We start from the raw sequence: 19,825 nt of genomic DNA on the forward strand, positions 1-19,825 counted from the left end.
CACAATACGCATCTCATTGTGAAATTCAATTATGCTGACCGATGCAATTTGGTGGGAACTTGAAACGCAAAAGGAGCAATTGATTTGACTTCGAAGGTAAGCTGATGTTTACTTTATTTATACCAGTTACTCGTGGAGTAAAAGGTATACTAGATTCGTCGGAAAGTATGTAACAGGCAGAAGGAAGCGTTCCAAACCCATAAAGTATATATATTCTTGATCAGGATCACTAGCCGAGTCGATCTAGCCATGTCCGTCTGTCCGTCTATCCGTATGATCGCTGAGATCTCGGAAACTATAAGAGCTACAATACTGGGATTAGGCATGCAGAATGTTTGTTTTAGCAGGGTGCCACGCCCACCATAACGCCCACAATCCGCACATGACTGTGGCTCCTACAGTTTTGATGCTAGAATAAAAACTTTAATTGAAATGTATTGTTTTCATCAATACCTATCGATTGAGTTTGGCGCATTTCAATCTCGCTTTGCTGCTTGCATATCTTCATTTCCCTTTGGTCCCTTTGGCTGAGTAACGGGTATCTGATAGTTCTGGTACTCGACTATAGCGTTCTTCCTTGTTGTTGATATAGTGGCCTGGCCCTTAAGCTCTATTATAAGTTTGGGAGAAAGCCAAACTTAATGTTTTTCCTTAAAACGGTCTATTGTTCTATTACATTTGCTAAATCGTGTCTTGACGAAACCAACAAATTTCTGAAGCTTAATATTAATTAATTTGACATCCTGATCATTTATGTTGTCTTCTTTTATGCTATTAAGAACAAAATCCACTAACACGGCTGTTTGGTCATCTCACTATTTCTAATTGAAATCATCTAACTATTGTTGTTTTTTTGGTCGTTGCGACGCCGACTATCGAAAGCTGCGAGCAGGGGCGTAGCACAGCTGATAATCGCTAACAAATTTTCCCCTACAGGTCGGCAAGCAACGATCATACAACAAACTACTAGATTAAAAATAATACTAGATTACAAAAAATACTAACTCTAGATACTAATGGAATAGGAAGAAGATCTGAAAAAAGGGAGTTGGTAACATTGTTGAACAAAAAAGCTCTTGGAATTGCACAATTTACATAGATGACGGCTAAGCTATGTTTTAAATAAAACCAGTGGGTTCGCGAAGTTGCATATTTACTCCTGCTCTCTGAGCAAACATTGGCGCCCCCGGGTGGACTCACTGGTTCTTGGCCGTCATCTAAACTTCGGATTTGCGTATTGTTATAAGTTGGCAAATCACCAAGAGTTATATAATAAGTGCACGCGGCCATTTTGCGTTGCGCAATACGTGCATCGGCATCGTACATTGGGTGCATGGTCTCCAAGATTTGGAGACGCACTTACGCGCCCGTGCAACTTTAATTTCGTCTTTCGTCGTTCGAGCGCCCGCACAACCGGAGCGCAGTACACACTTACATCTCGGCTTACACTCACAATCTCATCGGCACCCTTAGAGAGGTGCAATAGAACATCGTCTTTCGTCGCTGGAGCACCCGGAGAGTGGTGAGCCCCACATACATCATCGTAGAGGGAGCGCACATCAGCTGCATCCCTAACCTCCATTTCGTCACAGGAGAGCATTAGCGGGCTTCAACCTAACCTCGTCGGGAACCCCGAGAAGTACATCCCAATCGTCATCTCATCGCGGGAGCGCCTGTACAGCGATCCGCATTTTACATGGTAAAGTGGCCTACGTAAATATATGCAATATTTATTTCCATCACTTGCATAAACACATATTATAATTCACTTGGCTTTCAGTCATCAACCAAACAAACCCCCATACCCAACACATACACACACACACATTCGGGCTTGCTTAATCTGCCTTGCCCCGTTCTTCGCGCGCTCTTTGGTTGTGTCGGTCTTTTCGCCTTCCTTGCTCCAATCGCGCATAGCCTAGCAGATATTTTCAGTACGGTGGGACAGTGCATACATTCTATCGCTACCAGCAGCATTGCATTGGCATTTGCTGGTTAGAAATAATCTAAAAAGCGGAAGTTTCTAGTCACAATGGGTGGAAGTCGGAAACGTATTGGCAGAACTCCCTCAGCGGAGGACGACACAAACGAATTGCTGGAACAGCTTGAGCGGAATAAGAGTCATATAATTAGAATTGAGGCCACAGTTCGTGGTCAAGTAACTTCCCCTAATGCATGCGAAATGGAATGTCGTTTAGGTATTTTAAATGGATACATCGAAAAAGCGTTCGAGTTGCAACAACAACTAGAGGCAATTAATAATGAACTAGCATGTAGAGAGGAGTTAGAAGAATTATGTGTATCCGCAAAGGCATTATTAATGTCAAATTGTAATCGGGCCGAAGGAGAAAGAAATCATTCTACCTTCGCAAATAATAGCAGCTTAAATTCTTCAGCAAGTCACAGCAGAATACTACCACAAATGAAACTCCCGAAATTCGACGGAAACTATGCCGAGCTCAAACATTTTATAGGTTTATTTAACAGCTCAGTTCACGACGACGAATCTCTATCAAATGTTGAAAAGTTTAATCACTTGTTATCCTGATTAGAGAAGGAAGCCTTAGGAACAGTAAAGGCTTACCAGATCACAGAAGCAAATTACGCAAAGGCCCATGCGGCCTTGGTCAGGGTTTATGATAATCCGTGCCTAATATATTTTAAAAGTATCTCTCGGTTGTTTGAAATCCCAACAATGCAAGCGCCATCCGCCTCGGCGTTACGATCCCTTATCGACACTGTTACTGCTATATATGAATCTCTTCTCTCGCTCGGCAACGAGAAAATTCTCGCCAACGCAATGATAATTCACATCGTCATGTCTAGAGTAGATCCCAAAACGCGGTCGCGATGGGAAGAACAACTTAGTTACGATTCTATTCCGTTATGGAAAGATTGCTCAGAGGCGCTTAACAAACGATATCAACACCTAGCGGCTGAGGAATCCACGACAGGCAGAAAAGCTCCCAAACAGGGGCAGCTAGGGAAGAAGCCCAGATATAGCAAAGCGGCAAAGCGGCCCTGTCAAAGAACTTAAGTCTAAATGTTGTATCTGCAAGTCAGACAACCATTTCATTCAGAGTTGTACATCTTACGCTAATATCTCGGTAGAAGCTCGGTTCAAGTTCGCAAAAAATGCGCCGCATCAATTGTCTTCGCAGAGGACATAGTGTCGCAACATGCCAATCATCTCGTTGTCGAATTTGTACGAAGGCTCATCACACACTTCTGCAACGGTATACCTCAACCTCCCAAGTACCGTCGGGCAATCAATTGCCATCGCCTATTGACGGCCCAACAGTCACTAAGTGCCTAGGTTAGTCAGCCTATGCCCCAAAAAGTGGATCACGTTTTACTTGCAACGGCCCTTGTCGAGGTTGAAAGTCAGTCAGGAGCCAAGCTGTGCGCTAGGATTTTGCTAGACTCAGGGTCACAGGTTAATTTTATTACGGAGGAATTAGTAATTAATCTGCAATTAAAACGGTATCGGCATGAGGCTAAATTCTCAGGCATTGGGAATTCCGCGTGTTCAGCTAGCTTCGCAGTCCAGACGACAATTGGGTCGCGATTAAACTCCTTCGAAGCGGCAGTTGAATGCATAATTTTACCGTCGATTTCCGGGTATCATCCAGAAGCAACCGCAATCTCTTCCGATTGGATTCGTAATGATATCTCCATAGCAGACCCTTACTTTTACAAGCCCAAACGCGTCGAAAGGTTGATCGGCGCTGAGTTGTTTTTCGATTTGCTTAGGGAAGGAAAAATACGTTACAAGCACTCAGGTCCAACTCTACAAAATACTGTCTTTGGCTGGGTAGCGTCAGGGACCTATAAAGAAAATCCGCCTGCACGATGTATCTCATATTCCACTCTAGTAGCTACTGAGGACAACAATTTGGATCTCACGCTAAGGAAGTTCTGGGAAATTGAAAGAATACCCGACTTAAGGAAATCGCAGCTCTATACCCCTGATCAAGTGATGAGTGAAAAATCGTTTGCTAGCACCATCTCGCGTGACTCTACAGGAAAATTTGTAGTTATCCTGCCTTTCAAATGGAGTTCTTCGTGTCTCGGTTCCTCGTATGAAACTGCACGACGACGGTTTCTGTCCTTAGAACGGCGTATGAAAGGGAACCCAAAAAAATAATTCGTTGTATATCCAGTTTATGAAGGAATATTTAGCTCTCGGTCACATGGAGGCTACAGATAATAGGATACCCAACGAGCCTCATTATTTTATTCCGTATCAGTGCGTTCTCCGACCTGAAAGCTCTTCGACTAAATTAAGAGTGGTATTCGACGCGTCGTGCAAAACCACTTCCCAAATTTCATTGAATGAAATTCTCTTGGTAGGCCCAACAATTCAGCCTTGCCTGTATGCCACGCTGCTTAAATTCCGGTTCCATAAATTTGCTATGTCGGCAGACATTACTTAAATGTACAGACAAGTGGTATTAGATGAGGCCCATAGAAAGTTTCAGTTATAGAAACTTTCATATAATTGCGTGAGACCCCGCAAGACCCTTTACAAATTTATCGGCTTAACCCCGTTACGTATGGTACGGCAAGTGCTCCTTTCCTTGCAATACGGTGTTTGAAGATGCTTAGCGAGATCTACTCCGATTCTCTTCCCTTAGCTTCACAGGCTCTAGCAAATGATTTTTACGTTGATGACTTGCTAACAGGGACCGATTCCATCCGGGAGTTAAGGAAATGGCGAGGGGAAATCACACAGATTTTAAATTCCGCAGGGTTCGTCTTCGCTAAGTGGGCGTCGAATTGTACCCCCAACGAACGACAGGTCGCCGAGTCAGAAGTCCTTATTGGACCAGACTTGAAGACCCACCCACAAAGCGATCCATGCTTTCATTTGCAGCGTGGCTGCTCGATCCGTTAGGACTCATTTGCCCTATCGTTACCCTTGGAAAGATATTAATTCAAAATCTCTGGGCGCTTGAAATGGAATGGGACGACGAAATACCCGCCGACGTACTGCATCGTTGGAAGACAGTGTCATCATGCTTTACAGACTTAGAAACGTTGAACATCCCTCGGCATGTCGGAACTCAGTTAGGCGGCACTTATTAAATCCACGGGTTTACGGACGCGTCAGAAGATGCTTACGGTTGTTGTCTGTACGTAAGGTCAGTGACCTCAGAGGGGATAAAGGTTAGGTTGCTAACAGCCAAATCCAGGGTAGCACCGATTAATAGACTTAGTGTTCCAAGACTAGAACTCTGTGCGGCTCACCTCTTAGCGAAGTTATGGAGTTATGTGCAGACGCTTAATCTTTACCGCGTCGAGCAGGTTACTATGTGGTCGGATTCTGAAGTTGTTCTCTTTTGGTTGCGCACTCATCTGTCAAAACTTAAAACATTCGTCGCAAATAGGGTTTCGGCTATTCACGAACTGGCTCCAACTGCAGTCTGGCGACACGTCCCGACTAACTTCAATCCAGCGGACCTACACTCTCGGTTGACTACGGTCAAAGATCTCGATACGAAGCTATGGTTCGAAGGCCCTACGTTTTTGTCCACGGACTCGACTCATTGGCCAGTTAATCAGCACTTGGCTGACACGCCACTCGAAAGCCAACTCGAAATGAAACCGCCAGTAACCGCCCATACGGTTGCTGTTGTCTCAAATCATCCGCTGCTCCAAGTAGTTGAAAATTCTTCTTCCTATGTGAAGGTTGTGAGAATTACAACATTTATCTTTCGTTTTGTTTACGGCAGGGCCTTGAAATTGTGGAACGACCACGTCCTATCAGCTACCGAGCTTAGCTTTTCGTTCTCTTATATCGCGCAGGCTGTTCAGCGTGAATCGTTTGCAGCCGAATTCAATAAATTAAAGAAAAATTTGCCATTACCCAGTTCTTACCAAAAACTTAACCCATTTATCAGCAAGGAAACTTTCGGAATCCGTACTTTAACATTGGTGCGAGTGGGAGGTCGACTAGCGCACGCGGATCTAGAACCCAGTGCCAAATTCCCAATATTAATGCCTAAAGGCATTAAGCACCTGCACTATGCTAATTGCCATGCTGGACCACGAGCGCTAGTCGGCCTGCTTCGCCAGACAATTTGGTTGGTCAATGCACGACGCGAGTGCAGTGCTTTTGTGCGCCGATGCACGCACTGTTTCCGGTACAAGCCACGGTTAATGTCGCAAATAATGGGAAACCTGCCTCTTGACCGTGTCAGAATCAGTCGACCCTTTAGAATAAGCGGAGTCGATCTCTTCGGTCCAATCCGAGTGTCGCTAGGAGTGCGTGGCAAGGCAGCTTTAAAAATGTATGTCGCAGTATTCATATGTTTTTCAACGAAAGCGGTTCCCCTAGAACTATTGAAGGATCTCACTTCACTGCACTGTGTCTAAATTGTACATATTTACATACAGTCGAAATAAATTGAATTTATGGAATACGAATATAATATTTTTAAATAGAATAATGGGCGTGTAGAGCAGAAACTTATAATTATTGAAGAGGAAGAGCGGAGAGCAATGCGAGCATATGTAGAAAACTGCCGCTCGATATCGCCTCCAGAAGCTAAACGCTCTTTTGTGTGGTTTATCACCAAGTGAAAAAAAAAAGATTTATAATAAACTAATAGTAAACAATTTTATTGGCGCCTAAGACTTAAAATGCAACCACTGTAAACACAAGTGAAATAAATACAAATAACATTTTTTGAAACAAATTAAATAAAATCAATAGAAAACTAAATTGCAAATGAAACAAGGAAGAACGCTATAGTCGAGTACCTCGACTATCAGATACCCGTCACTCAAAGGGAAATAGAGATATGCAAGCAGCAAAGCGAGATTAAAATGCGCCACCTACCGGCGGTAGACAGATTTAAGCGTTATGGGCGTTAGAGTGGGCGTGGCAAATTTATTTTTGGATCAATCGATAGGTATTGACGACACCAATACATTTCAGTTACAATTTTTTATCTAGCATGCAAATTGCGGGCGTCACAGGTTTTCGCGGTTTGTGGGCGTTTAAGTGGGCGTGGCAAATCGATTAAGTCAATCGATAGGTATTGATGAGAACAATACATTTCAGTTAATATTTTCTTTCTAGCATCAAAACTGTAGGAGTTACAGTTTTGGGCGGTTTGTGGGCGTTAGAGTGGGCGTGGCAGTCTACTGAAACAAACTTGCGCTGCATAAGAAGCTCAGGAATCTGTCGCCAAATCTCAATAGCCTAGCTCTCATAGTTTCCGAGATCTCAGCGTTCATCCGGACAGACAGACGGACAGACGGACATGGCTAGATCGACTCGGCTAGTGATCATGATCAAGAATATATATACTTAATGGGGTCGGAAACGCTTCCTTCTGCCTGTTACATACTTTTCGACGAATCTAGTATACCCTTTTACTCTACGAGTAACGGGTATAAAAAGCAACTAGGCTAATAATAAACTGTAACAAATATTAAAAAAAATATATTGAAACAAAAGAAAAGTTAAGGGGAGTGCGAGGGAAGTAAAGATATGCAGGCAGCAAAGCGACTGTTTCCAAGATTGCACATATTGCACATGTGGCAACCTAATATGGCAGCAGCGCCAACAGAAGCTTGTTAGCTGACTTAAAAGAACGGTGTGGCAACACTCGAAGTATTAATCAGCGAGCGACGCACGTGTCTTGATAATATTAATAATCTTTGTAGTTCTTAATCTCAATAAAACTTTAATGGCAAACATACTTCGTCATAGTGGTGACCCCGAAAAGGAAATAATACTTATTGTATGAAACTGACACACACTTTCACAATTAAGAATTTGCGCACTGAATGAACAGATGCAAATACGATTTGCGAAAAATAAAAGGTAGGCGGCTAAATTTCGACGAAGAAAGCGATCGCTCCGATTTTCCATTCATCATGCCGGATTCAAATCCTGATTTAACTGCTCAAGTCCGAGATCTGCAGCAGCAACTCGAGGCACTTCTGACAAATGCACCTGGCAACCGGGATGAGACTACTCGCACACACACGCGTGCGACTGTCCACTTGCCAAAATTCGCACATAGCAACCCTCAACTATGGTTTGCGCAAGTGGAGCGGTCATTTCGGTTGCACCAGATTATCGACGACACCGACAAGTTCGACCATGTTACCCTTCACCTGGAGGAGGATGTAGTTTTGGCAGTGGAAGACTTAGTCATTCGACCACTCAACGAAAACAAGTACGTAGCAATTAAAAATCGCTTACTACAAAACTTTGCGGAATCTCCAGAGTCGAAACTACGCCGACTTCTGCAGGGTGGAGGTAAATCTGGTCTAAAACCATCTGAGATCCTGGCCAACATGCGACGACTAGCTCCGGACCCGGGCAGCGAGAACATCATTCTCACTCTTTTCCTGGCAGAGATGCCGGCGTCAATTCGCCCCACTCTTACAGCTTGGGAAGAGACGGACGGATAAGCTCGCTAAGATCGCAAACAAGATGCTCGAAGCGGTAAGCCACAACGCCACTTTTGCGATCAGCACGAATACCTCGACTGCAGCGGGCCCATCTGTTTGCGCAACTTCCACCGAAGACCCCTGGAAAAAGATCAACGAAAACTTGCGTTCGCTGTCACAGAAGTTTGACGTATTGCAAAAGGACGTCAAACGTCTCCAATTCCAAGGGCGCTCACGCAGTTCATCGCGTGGCCACGTACAAACTGGAAATTCGAATCAACAGGCATCTGGGCCTCAAGAGAAGCTTTGTTTCTACCACGACCGATTTGGTGAAAACGCTCAAAAGTGCCGCCCACCATGTTCCCGCTCCTCGTCGTTAAACTAAAGGAGCTGTCGCCCGACACGCTGGTCGGCGGCAGCACGATTATAACCAGCGAGCCCACAGTTCAGCCAGCTGTTTCACAGGAGCAGAATCGTTGATTCTGGATCTGTGGTTTCCGTCATACCACGAACGCTGGTTAGACAAAAAAACTACTCTGAGCGATTTGACACTGTACGCAGCGAACCAGACTGTCATTCATACTTATGGAAAGTTCGTCACTCATTTGAATTTGTCGACGTGACAAAGCCATCGATAAAAGCAGCTACCCAACACGACGTGCGTCACTACATTGAAACAAATGGAATACATGTTGCTGATAGATCACGACGCCTCTCCGGTGAAAAACTTGTCACTGCCAAGAGAAAAATAATCTTCTTGATTGAGCAAGGCATATGTCGCCCGTCAAAAAGTCCTTGGTCCACGACTTCACGTAACAACCGCAAGGAAAGAAGATTTTTTCAAACCTTGATTTGGTTAAAGCATACTACCAAATTCCCATGCCGTTTGGGTTAAAAAACGCGACTCAAACATTTCAACGCTTTATGGACATATGGACATTTATTGCTACATAGACGACATACTTATAACGTCGCATTCCATCGGTGAACACGAAGAACATCTTCGGGCTCTCTTGCGAGTACTTCAGACACATGGCCTAAGCATCAATCTGACCAAATGCCAGTTTGCGCAATCTCAAGTACATTTTCTCAGCTACACGATCAACGTATTTGGAATTAAACCACCTACCGATCGCATAGATGCCATTCTTAATTATGCACGTCCTGAAACCATAAGCCAACTTGGTCGTTTCTTGGTCGCTATAAATTACTATCGCAGATGTTTGGCTCGATCATCACACAAACAAACAAAGCATAGCAGACGCAGCCCTCTTGTCTTTTCCCGCACCAAAATAAAAGAAGAAGCGTCGAACAATCAAAGCGTCGGGTCCAAACAATTTATGGACTTACACTGAATTAAAGCAGCCTAAAAATTTCAATAAACGAATAAAACGAATGTTTTATGGTTTCCGAGCAACGATATCAAAGATTGCTCTTTTATATTGTGCAAAACGTGAATATTGTGAACAAATATTCCAAATTTTAACTCGCAGGCACAAGCCGAAAATCACTCAATAAAACAAGCACAAAACACTCGAAAACCAAAAAGAAAACTAAAGATTGCCTTGCACTAGCTAATTAAGTGTATAACAAAGCAACCGAAGACACTCAATTAACAAAATTCACTCAGAAACAAAACACTCAGCCATGCCTGTCCCCAAACGAGCACGAGAAGCCACGGCCACCGATCTGAAGCCCGGTCGGGACTCAGATGCCCCTTCACCACATCTTATCCAGTTTCTCGATCGGCTTATTGGGGACAAAATGAAGGCCCATGCGGAGCAGCAGACCAAAAAACTAACGACTGTAATGCGTTCTTGCGAGGAGCGTATTGTTACTTCACTGGAAGGGAAGCTGCGCGATATATGCGACCAAGTGGTTTAACTCGCAGGACGGGTGACACAACTGGAGGAGGAGTTGAAAGAGTTGCTGGCTCTAAAGATGAACTTCGACAAATTGGAGGCCAAAGTAGAGAAGGTGCACTCGGGTGGTGACGACATACAACATCTGGGTTTTGAAATTGCAGATATGCGAAGTCTGGAGAAGCAAGTGGGTGAGCTATCCGCAAAAATATCTACTCAGGAAAATGCTGAGGTCCGATGCGAGGTCAGATTGCACGGTGTGTCCTACAAAGAGGTCGAATCACTAAAAACATTGTTTAATAAACTCTCCTTCTCACTTGGAATCACACCGGCACCAAAACTTTTGGAGATTTTTAGGGTCAAAACACGAAACGAAACGAGCATTATTATTGACCCAATAGTAAAACTCAAATTCGAGCACTTGAGGGACAAAGTAACAATGTTGCGGCACGCTGCCGAATACAGGCGAACTCAACTACTTACTATAACATAACTTACTATAACATAAAAAACGTAATAAAAAAGCGCGACAAATCGTATGCGAAATGGAAACGCTACAAGACAGAGGCCCCATAAAGTATATATATTCTTGATCAGGATCCCTAGCCGAGTCGATGTAGCCATGTCCGTCTGTCCGTCTGTCTGTCCGGATGAACGCTGAGATCTCGGAAACTATAAGAGCTAGGCTATTGAGTTTGGCGTGCGGATTCCTGAGCTTCTTACGCAGCGCATGTTTGTTTCAGCAGAGTGCCACGCCCACTCTAACGCCCACAAAACGCCCAAAACCTGTGACGCCCACAATTTTTATGCTAGATTTGATTGGTCTCGTCAATACCTATCGATTGATCCAAAAATTGGCCACGCCCACTCTAACGCCCATAACGCTTAAATCTGTCTACCGCCGGTAGGTGGCGAATTTCTATCTCGCTTTGCTGAGTGCATATCTCCATTTAGCTGATTAACGGGTATCTGATAGTCGAGGTACTCGACTATAGCGTTCTTCCTTGTTTTTAGTTTTAATTGTGTCAGCCAGTGCGATGTCCTTAAATCAATTTTAAGCATTAAATCCAACGCAACAAGTTTAGATGAGATAAATCCAAAATTTTTAAAACTAATCCTTCCCAAAATTCTTTCTGTTATAACACACATTTTAAACTGCTCCATCACCAACTCTACGTTTCCCAAATCTTGGAAAATAGCAAAAATATTACCAATTCCCAAATCAGATATAGAATATCAACCTGTTGCCATCCTGGCTTTCTTGTCAAAAGTTCTTGAGCGGTTAATTGCCAACCAAATTGTGAGCTTTATGGATGCACACAATATTTTATCTGAGAAACAGTCCGGTTTTCGGAAGAACAGAAGTTGGACAACAGCTGTTTTAAAAATCACTGAAGATATTAGACTACAAATGGGTAGATGCAATATTACTTTATTGACGCTTTAAGATTTTGGTATGGCTTTTGACACGGTAAACCACGAAATTCTTTTAACTAAACTAAGTCGTCTTTATATGCAACAAGTTTTATGAAATTCTACTTATCTCAACGATCACAACTAGTAGCTACACAATCATCTAAATCATCTATTCTGTCCGTAAAACGTGGTGTACCGCAGGGGTCCATTCATAAACCTCTTTTGTTCAGTCTTTATGTTAATGATTTGCCAAATATTCTTACAAAAAGTGACATGCAACGACGTCCAACTATATGTAAGCTGTCCTGTTAGCTAAATTAATGAACGTGTTCCTGTTTGTAACAGTGAATTAGACATGGTTTGCAAATGGGCAGAGCGAAATTGATTATTCTTAAACCCCCTCAAACCCAAATGCATAGTAATACATAACCGATGTTTTAACACAGATCATCTGGAAAAACTTTCCTTAAATGGTCAAATATTAAACTATGTAGACAGAGCGAGCAATTTGGGGTTTACAATAAATTCCACTCTATCCTGGAGTAATCACGTAACTTGTACGTTTGGCAAAATGTATGGGATACTTAGACAACTTAACGACACGAAAACTTTTTTATCTAGAAATTTAAAAATGCTTATTGCGAAAACTAAGCTGACACCACTACTATTCTATGGAGTCGAAGTCTTTGCAAATCGTGATGCTACTAGCCACCACAAACTCCTTGTAGCCTTCAATAATGTAGCGAGATATATATTTAATCGCAGGGGCACAGATCGAATCTCTGATGCAACTTTTAAAATTTTTTATATGCCGCTACAACTTTGGATCGAGTACAAAACACTAGTAGTGCACAAAATAATAACAACTTACGAGCCAAAATATCTCTTTAGTAAACCAAAATTCAGCGCTTCCAACAGAACAAACAATCTAATTTGTCAAAAAGTAAAACATGCCTATGCTGAGAAACACTTTTATATCTGAGCTGTACGTTCTTGGAATACACTACCACATCCATTAAAAACAATTAAGTCTGCACCCAATTCAAATCGAAATTACACATACATCTTGAAAGCAGTATATAATTTAAAACAAAACTTAGTCCTTAAGAATTTAATGTTTCATATGTCAAATGTCATAGCTTCAATGTCTTGTATTTGAACTATACGAGTATAGTTAAGAAAATTGTATTATGTTAATGAAGTAAATTGAATTGTGACTAGCGCATTAATTTATAAGTATTCTTGTACTTCTAGCGTTAGGAAGAGTTTAAACCAAAATAAATACAAAAAATTCTGAACTTCAGCTGGTTTGCGATGCTTCCGATTTCGCAATCGGAGCAGTTTTGGAGTAGCGTACACACGGAAAGTGGCAACCTCTAGGATTTTTCTCAAAGAAGCTAAGCAACACGGAGAAAAATGACTCGACGTACGACCGAGAGCTGCTCGCTATCTTCGAACCCATTAAATATTTCAAAAATCTTGTTGACGGACGCATTTTTGTCATCAGAACGGATCACAAGCCGCTCGTGTACGCATATCAGCAGCGACCAGAGAAAGCATCACCGAGACAGCTACGACATATGGCTTACATCTCTCAATCTTGCACGACCATTATGCATGTAAAGGGATCTGAGATTGCAGTCGCTTTTTCAAGATTATGCTCTATAACAATGCCGACTGTCATAAAATTATCGCAAATTGAAGGGGAGCATGCGTCAGATCCTGCACTGGTACACCTTTTAAAAGGGACCACATCTTTAAAACTTCTAAGGGTACGATTTGATGACAACATCTCACTCTACTGGGATGCTTCTAAGGAAGCGTTCGTCCTAATGTCCCCAAATCTTTGCGCAATGCTCTGTTTTCGTTTATTTACGGCTTGTCTCATCCCAGTGGTCGGTCAACAGTTCGTCAAGTGCACCAAAAGTGTGTATGGCTTTCGATGAATAAAAATGTCCTCGAATGGTGCAGAGTTTGTGTACCTTGTCAGCGCTCTAGGATCCACAAACACAACCTCTAACCAGAAAAGATCGAAGTGCCAAACGGTAGATTTAACCACGTTCACCTTTACATTTTAGTTATGCCATTACAACAAAACTATCGGTACTGCCTGACGATGATTGATAGATTAACGCGATGGCCAGAAGCTGTACCTCTCTCAAATATTTCGCTGAGACAATAGCTACGGCGTTCTGGACTCACTGGATATCTCGATTTGGTTCTCCAAAAACGATAACTACGGACCAAGGAACATAATTTGAGTCAGCAGTTTTCAAACATCTTGCTAATCTGGTTGGAAGTAAACACATACACACGACGGCCTACCATCCTCAGTCAAACGGACTCATAGAGAGGTGGTACAGATCCTTTAAGTCATCTTTGATGTGCAACAGAGCTACTCCGTGGCCGGAGCTACTGCCAACAGTTTTGCTTGGACTTCGTACCTGTTTCAGGGAGTACATCAAATCTTCAGCCTCAGAAATGGTATACGGAACACCTATTCGACTGCCAAATGAGTTTTTTACCGACTTGGACGATACGGTTCACCCCACCTCTTTTTTGAGTATCTTTCGAGAGCACATGCAAAAAGTGCGACCGACATCAACAGCACATCATATCAAGCAGAAGATGTTCGTATTGAAAGGGATCGATAAATGTACACATGTATTTCTCCGTACTGACGCCGTATAGCAGCCTCTGTAAGCCCCTTACACTGGTCTTCATGAGATTGTCAGACGCGAAAACGATCGTGTTTTCACTATCAGACTCAATGGCCATGAGACTGCAGTATTAATTGATCGCCTCAAACAGCATTTTTAGTAAAGGACGACCGCCAGTTGGATTCAGAAGAAGTTACCCCTAGACTGACCAGGACATATGAGAGAAGTCATGGAGTTAAATTTTCAAACCAGGACTCGTGACGCATTCACTGGAGGGGGAGTACTGTGGCAACCAAATATGGCAGCAGCGCCAACAGAAGCTTGCTAGCTGACTTAGAAGAATGGTGTGGCAACACTCGGGGGATTTTTCGGGAAGAATCAGCGAGCGATAATAATAACTTTGTAGTTCATAATCTCAATAAAACTTTAATGGCAAACATACTTCGCCATATATTTGGTAAAGGTGCGCCATCTAGGAGACAATGTTAGAACTAGAAAGGGGCATAGAGAGGGAAAGAGTTGGAGGAGAGTAACATGGTGAAATGTCAACCTCATTATGGGGCATTGTCTCACCTCTCCTAGGTCTCTACAGGGGCTAGCGCCAAGAGTCAAGCGTCCATAGCGTTCTTTCCATTTTCACATCTCCTGAGGATCGGTTTTGCGCGACTTAAGACTTATAATTCTTAGCTACACTGCGCTTTGGTGAAATAAGTGCAGTTCAGATTCGTGACCAGGGGCAGAAGTTTAAAGGAAAGAGCAAATAAGCGAATTATCTTTCGCCAGCGCTAAGTCCGTAGAGGTAAGGAAGTGCAGAGGATCTAGGGAGAAACTCTGGCCAAAATATCATTTTTTTGCTAGGCAAAATCATTCGGCCTATAATTGTGGAAAACGGTGGAACCTGATGTCTACGGCGCAGACCAGCAGGAGCCGCGATCGGAAAATATACTTTTTTGAGAGTTTCATTGGCGTAGAACAAACACAAAAGTGAAAGCTCAATAGGTCGGCTTGAGTTCCACTTAAGGGGCAACCGTCGAACATTTGGGTTTGAGCGCCTAGTTGTCTCGCGACCGCGCTCTAAAGCTCTAAATCTGACGATCTACTTCCGAAAAGTTCATAAAAAAAGCAAGTTTCCGCCGGAAAAGTGTCCAAGGCGTGGATCGAATTCGTGGAGTGGGATCGGCGACCCGGGAAAATTCGCCAAACTTAAAAGCCCCGTGGAACTGCAGCCGTGAAGCGAATGTGAAGAAGAAAAGGCGATTAGTCACTTAGAGAAATGCGGTTCGGTGAAAGGAGAGTTTACTTTTAAATTAGATAGATTTTTTTTATTAGTGAATGAGTGGGCCAAAGCCAATTCCAAAACGAGAAAAAAATGGAATAAGCAAATGGCAAGAAGGCGGTTTGAAGAGACTGTTGTTGTAAACCTAACCTCTTTGAGAATCAAATGGAAAAAAGAGAAAAGAAAGGTGATGGTTTTCATTTTCAGAAAAGATAGTGATTTTCTTTGCCCTTTTTAAGGTTTAAATTTTCAGCCACGATTCGTCCGAGAAAGCGCTTTCACCGATGGATCTGCGATAATGTTGGTGAGTGAAAAATCCACGATTAACGATGAAAGTATAATTTTGTGATGTCGGTATTGCATAAAATAAAGTAAAATCTAAAAAAGGAAAAAAATCGAAAAAAGATGCTTAAAGAATATCCAATGTCTTAATTAAAGTTTAAATGGTGAATATAAATCAAGAAAAAAAAGATACCTCTCATATGTAAAGGACTCGATCAAATCTCACTTCGTTTGCGTGTTAGCTTGTTTGTTCGATGCACTTGCAATTCAAATAAATATAAATACAAATGGTTTTGTTAGCATTGTTCCCTCTGAAAGTTAAATTTTGAAATTGTAAGGAACTGGAGTTAAATTTTATGTTTCTATATGCATTGCCGTTATGATTAATTTATTTAATTGTATTTCTATATTATTCTTTTATACATATATATCTTATTTAATATGTTTTTAATAATTATGCCAGGGTTTAATTCTTATTATATTTAGATGCTAAATAAACTTTTATAATGTTCTAGAAACCCTTATTTTTTGACCCGAGCTAGCATGACCCCTTGAGACCTCTGGACGTATGGGGCTATTATTTAAATCGGGGATTCTTTATCCAGGATGTCAATAGCTATAGGTTTAGAGGGCAAATCAAGCCTCGAAAAATCTGAGATCTTGGACGTTCGGGGGCATGATCTGAAGCAAAGGAACTTTCTTTCTATCCCTTTCTAACCCCTTTCCAGTTCTATATGGCTAGAATGAGTGGTCATCCTCACACCAAATTCAGCTTTTCCTTTGCACGCAAATTTTGTTTATGAAGATAATGGGTATAGGCACCTTGGGAGTGGCAAGAACATCACCCTAATTGTTGGCGAGCGAGAGTCGGAACTTTTGTTATTAATTGCGTGCGGCACCCTTCCCAATCTAACATCTCGTCTGAAAATTGAAATTCGTGACATTTACTCTTTTCAAAACCCAACCATTATTGTTATAGCATTCAACTCCGCTAGCTGGCATCACACATTAAATGCATTGTGCAACCTAAATATTTCAATCTATATACAGAGAGTAGTAGCGAATTATATCAGTGGGGAAGTCCCCCAAGGATCAGTTCTAGGTCCATTGTTGTGGAATGCCATGTACGATGGGATCCTTAGGATCACTATGCCTGAAGAGGCACGACTTATTGGCTTCGTGGACGACGTTGCCATAGTCGAGGTTGCTAAACACCTTTCGGATGCAGAAAGAATCAGCAAAGAAGCAGGGAAACGAGCAAGGGCATGGCTCTATTCCAAGGGACTCGCCATGACACCTCACAAGACTGAGGCAGTTCTGATTAGTAGCAGGAAAAACGTGAAGGCGGCTACTATCAAAATTGGAGAAGCCACAATTACATCTCGCCCAAACCTAAAGTATTTGGGTGTCATGATTGACCACCGTCTATCCTTCAAAGAACATCTAGCGTACGCTAGTGGCAAAGCAAGTAGGACGGCGGCCGTAATCTCTAAAATTATGACAAATACGCGGGGACCGAGGCATCCAGAGCGTAGATTTCTGGTTAGCGTTGCCACATCGTCGCTGATGTACGCTGCTCCCATATGAGCACGGGCCACTAATCATGTAAGTTGCATGCAGGAATGCAAAACCGTATAGAGATTATGTTCTCTGCGGGAATGCTGTTCGTTTCGCACGGTGTCCCAGAACGCGGCGTTGGTAATATCGTGGATTGTACCAATTGACCTGCCAGCAGCGGAATCAGTAGAGTTTCGCACAGCGGTCGCAACTGCAGATTCACTCTGAAATTGCAGAAATGGCTGGGAAGGAAGCATGTGTATTTGAACTTCTACTTAACGCCACTGTTGACAGGACCTGGATGCTTCAAACACTATCTAAATAGGTTTAAGCATGAACGTTATCCGTACTGCTCACTCTGCGATTCGGTTAATAAAGACGCAGAACACTTGTTTTTTGTCTGTACGCAATTCAAAAATAAACGAAGAGATTTGAGCATGCTTGAATCAGAAGAAAATTGGTCTGCTGTATGCAATATAGCCACAATAGTTGCTAAAAAAACGGCGCACCGCAGAAAGACTGCGTAATTCCAATAGGATAGAATTCTCGAGAGCCTCAAGGGCATTCCCTTCCTGGTGAAGTAGTACATAACGGCAGTATCGCCGGGAAAGCGGGGAGGATGATGGAGTTAGTTACTGGGATAGAGTCCCAGACTTCGGCAAGCTGTCTCAGCTCCGAGTTGGCGTATGATGCTTGGATACTTCTTAAACTTCTACAAAAAACTACAATGCGAAGCACACGCACGGGGGTCACAACTCATAATGTATTTCGGCCAAACTCCGCCACAAGCTCTACGATCTACTGTCGCTTCGCACTGAAATTGCAAGAAAGCCGATTTCATAGACCCAAAAATGAAAATTTAACTTCCAAATTGTGCAGTGAATTTTTATATGCAAACTATTTAACAGGATATCAAGACTTGAGTACTTCCCAAAAAAAATTAAAATCGTATTGGATCGTATTGTAACCGAAGCCTGGGATTGCCTCATCGCACATGCCAATAAATTAATTATCGTGTCTGTCCAAATTATTGGAAAAATGCCTACTCTGTTTATCCTGTACAGAGCAGATATTCCTACAAAAGATGCGCTAATAACGTCCACATTTGCTGACGGCACCGCAATCCTGGGCCGCTCGGGATGCCCAACTAGAGCAACAGCTCAATTAGCAGATCAACTGGTAGTAGTTGAGAATCAGACTTAATAAAATTTAATGAACAAAAGTGGAAGCATTTCACTTTTACTCTTAACAGGCCCTCCAATCCAGACAATAATTTGAACCACTTATTTTTTGTCTCGGATCCGGATATACAGACTTGCATGGATCGTTACATTCTAATCAAGCGAAGGCTTAGCCCGAAAACAAAATGTTAAAAAAAATAATAAGATGGCCAAATATAGGCGGTAAAAAACCAGGGGCATATAGTAACATCAGATTCGATTTAATGTCGGATGTTGAAAATAATCAATATTAGCCTGGACAAGCGGTGCGAAAAAAATCAAAGGCCCCACCAATTTACACAAGGGAAACGAACTCGAATGTCCTAGTAACGAAAATTGTTGTCGGAAATTACCACTTTTGCGTTACTCCTCTTGTTAAAGGGAATATTCACGAAAGATCGTTTTCGAGTCTTAACCAAGTACCTAAAATCAGGAAGGGCATTGGGAAGGGCATAGATCCCGACGTATCCACTACTAAGATAATAGAGGCATTAAAAGGAAAAAGCTTTTTCGTCAAAAATATAATAAATGTAATCAACAGAAACAAAAAGACGCATCCTCGAATTAGAGCCAGAGAGCAGAGGCTTGAAAAAAAATGAAGTGCATCAGATCTACAAGCTGCAATTTCTGTTGCATAGAAGGAATACTGTTGAGGAACCGCATATGCGGCACGGTCCCCTGCAATGCACAAGCTACCAGGAATATGGACACACTAAAAATAACTGCGGCCTTCAATCAGCCAAAGTAGCTTATGGAGGCTTCCACATTTCTGATATATGCCCTACAAACAAAGAAGACCCAAATTAAAAAAATGTACCTAACTTTGGAAAAAACCATACCGCAAACTACAGAGGCTGGCCAATCTATAAAAAACTGAAGAGTCGGCTTCAAAGAGCAAAATCTGCACGCTCTCAAAATACACAAATTAGTACGTGCATTTCTAAACCACTCCTGACGTTTTTTTTGCGAAAGCAACCAGATCTTCATTTTGACCCCTAAACACAAATGGGGAAATCACATGCGCCAGTGCCCTGAAACCAGTACTAGAAAATCCGACGGCGGCTGGATGCGCTGAGCCGATTATAATAACCTCTCAGCAAGCAATAGGACGAATACCAAATAATATCGAAGCCGTGTTGT

The 19,825-nt window shown here is 42.4% G+C and overlaps 1 protein-coding gene across 1 annotated transcript; it reads left to right on the forward strand.

Moving 5' to 3' along the window:
- Positions 1–7,890: 7,890 nt before the first annotated feature.
- LOC139352719 (uncharacterized) lies at positions 7,891–8,433 on the forward strand. The gene has a single exon (XM_070995348.1). The coding sequence runs from the start codon at positions 7,891–7,893 to the stop codon at positions 8,431–8,433; it is 543 nt and encodes a 180-aa protein (XP_070851449.1).
- Positions 8,434–19,825: the final 11,392 nt, after the last annotated feature.

The sequence above is a fragment of the Drosophila suzukii genome, chromosome 3, assembly GCF_043229965.1.
Source record: "Drosophila suzukii chromosome 3, CBGP_Dsuzu_IsoJpt1.0, whole genome shotgun sequence".
In the NCBI taxonomy this organism is placed as follows: Eukaryota; Metazoa; Arthropoda; class Insecta; order Diptera; family Drosophilidae; genus Drosophila; species Drosophila suzukii.

Bases quoted from the DNA above. Each gene is read 5' to 3' on its own strand.
- LOC139352719 (XM_070995348.1), top strand. From the start codon at position 7,891: ATGCCGGATTCAAATCCTGATTTAACTGCTCAAGTCCGAGATCTGCAG.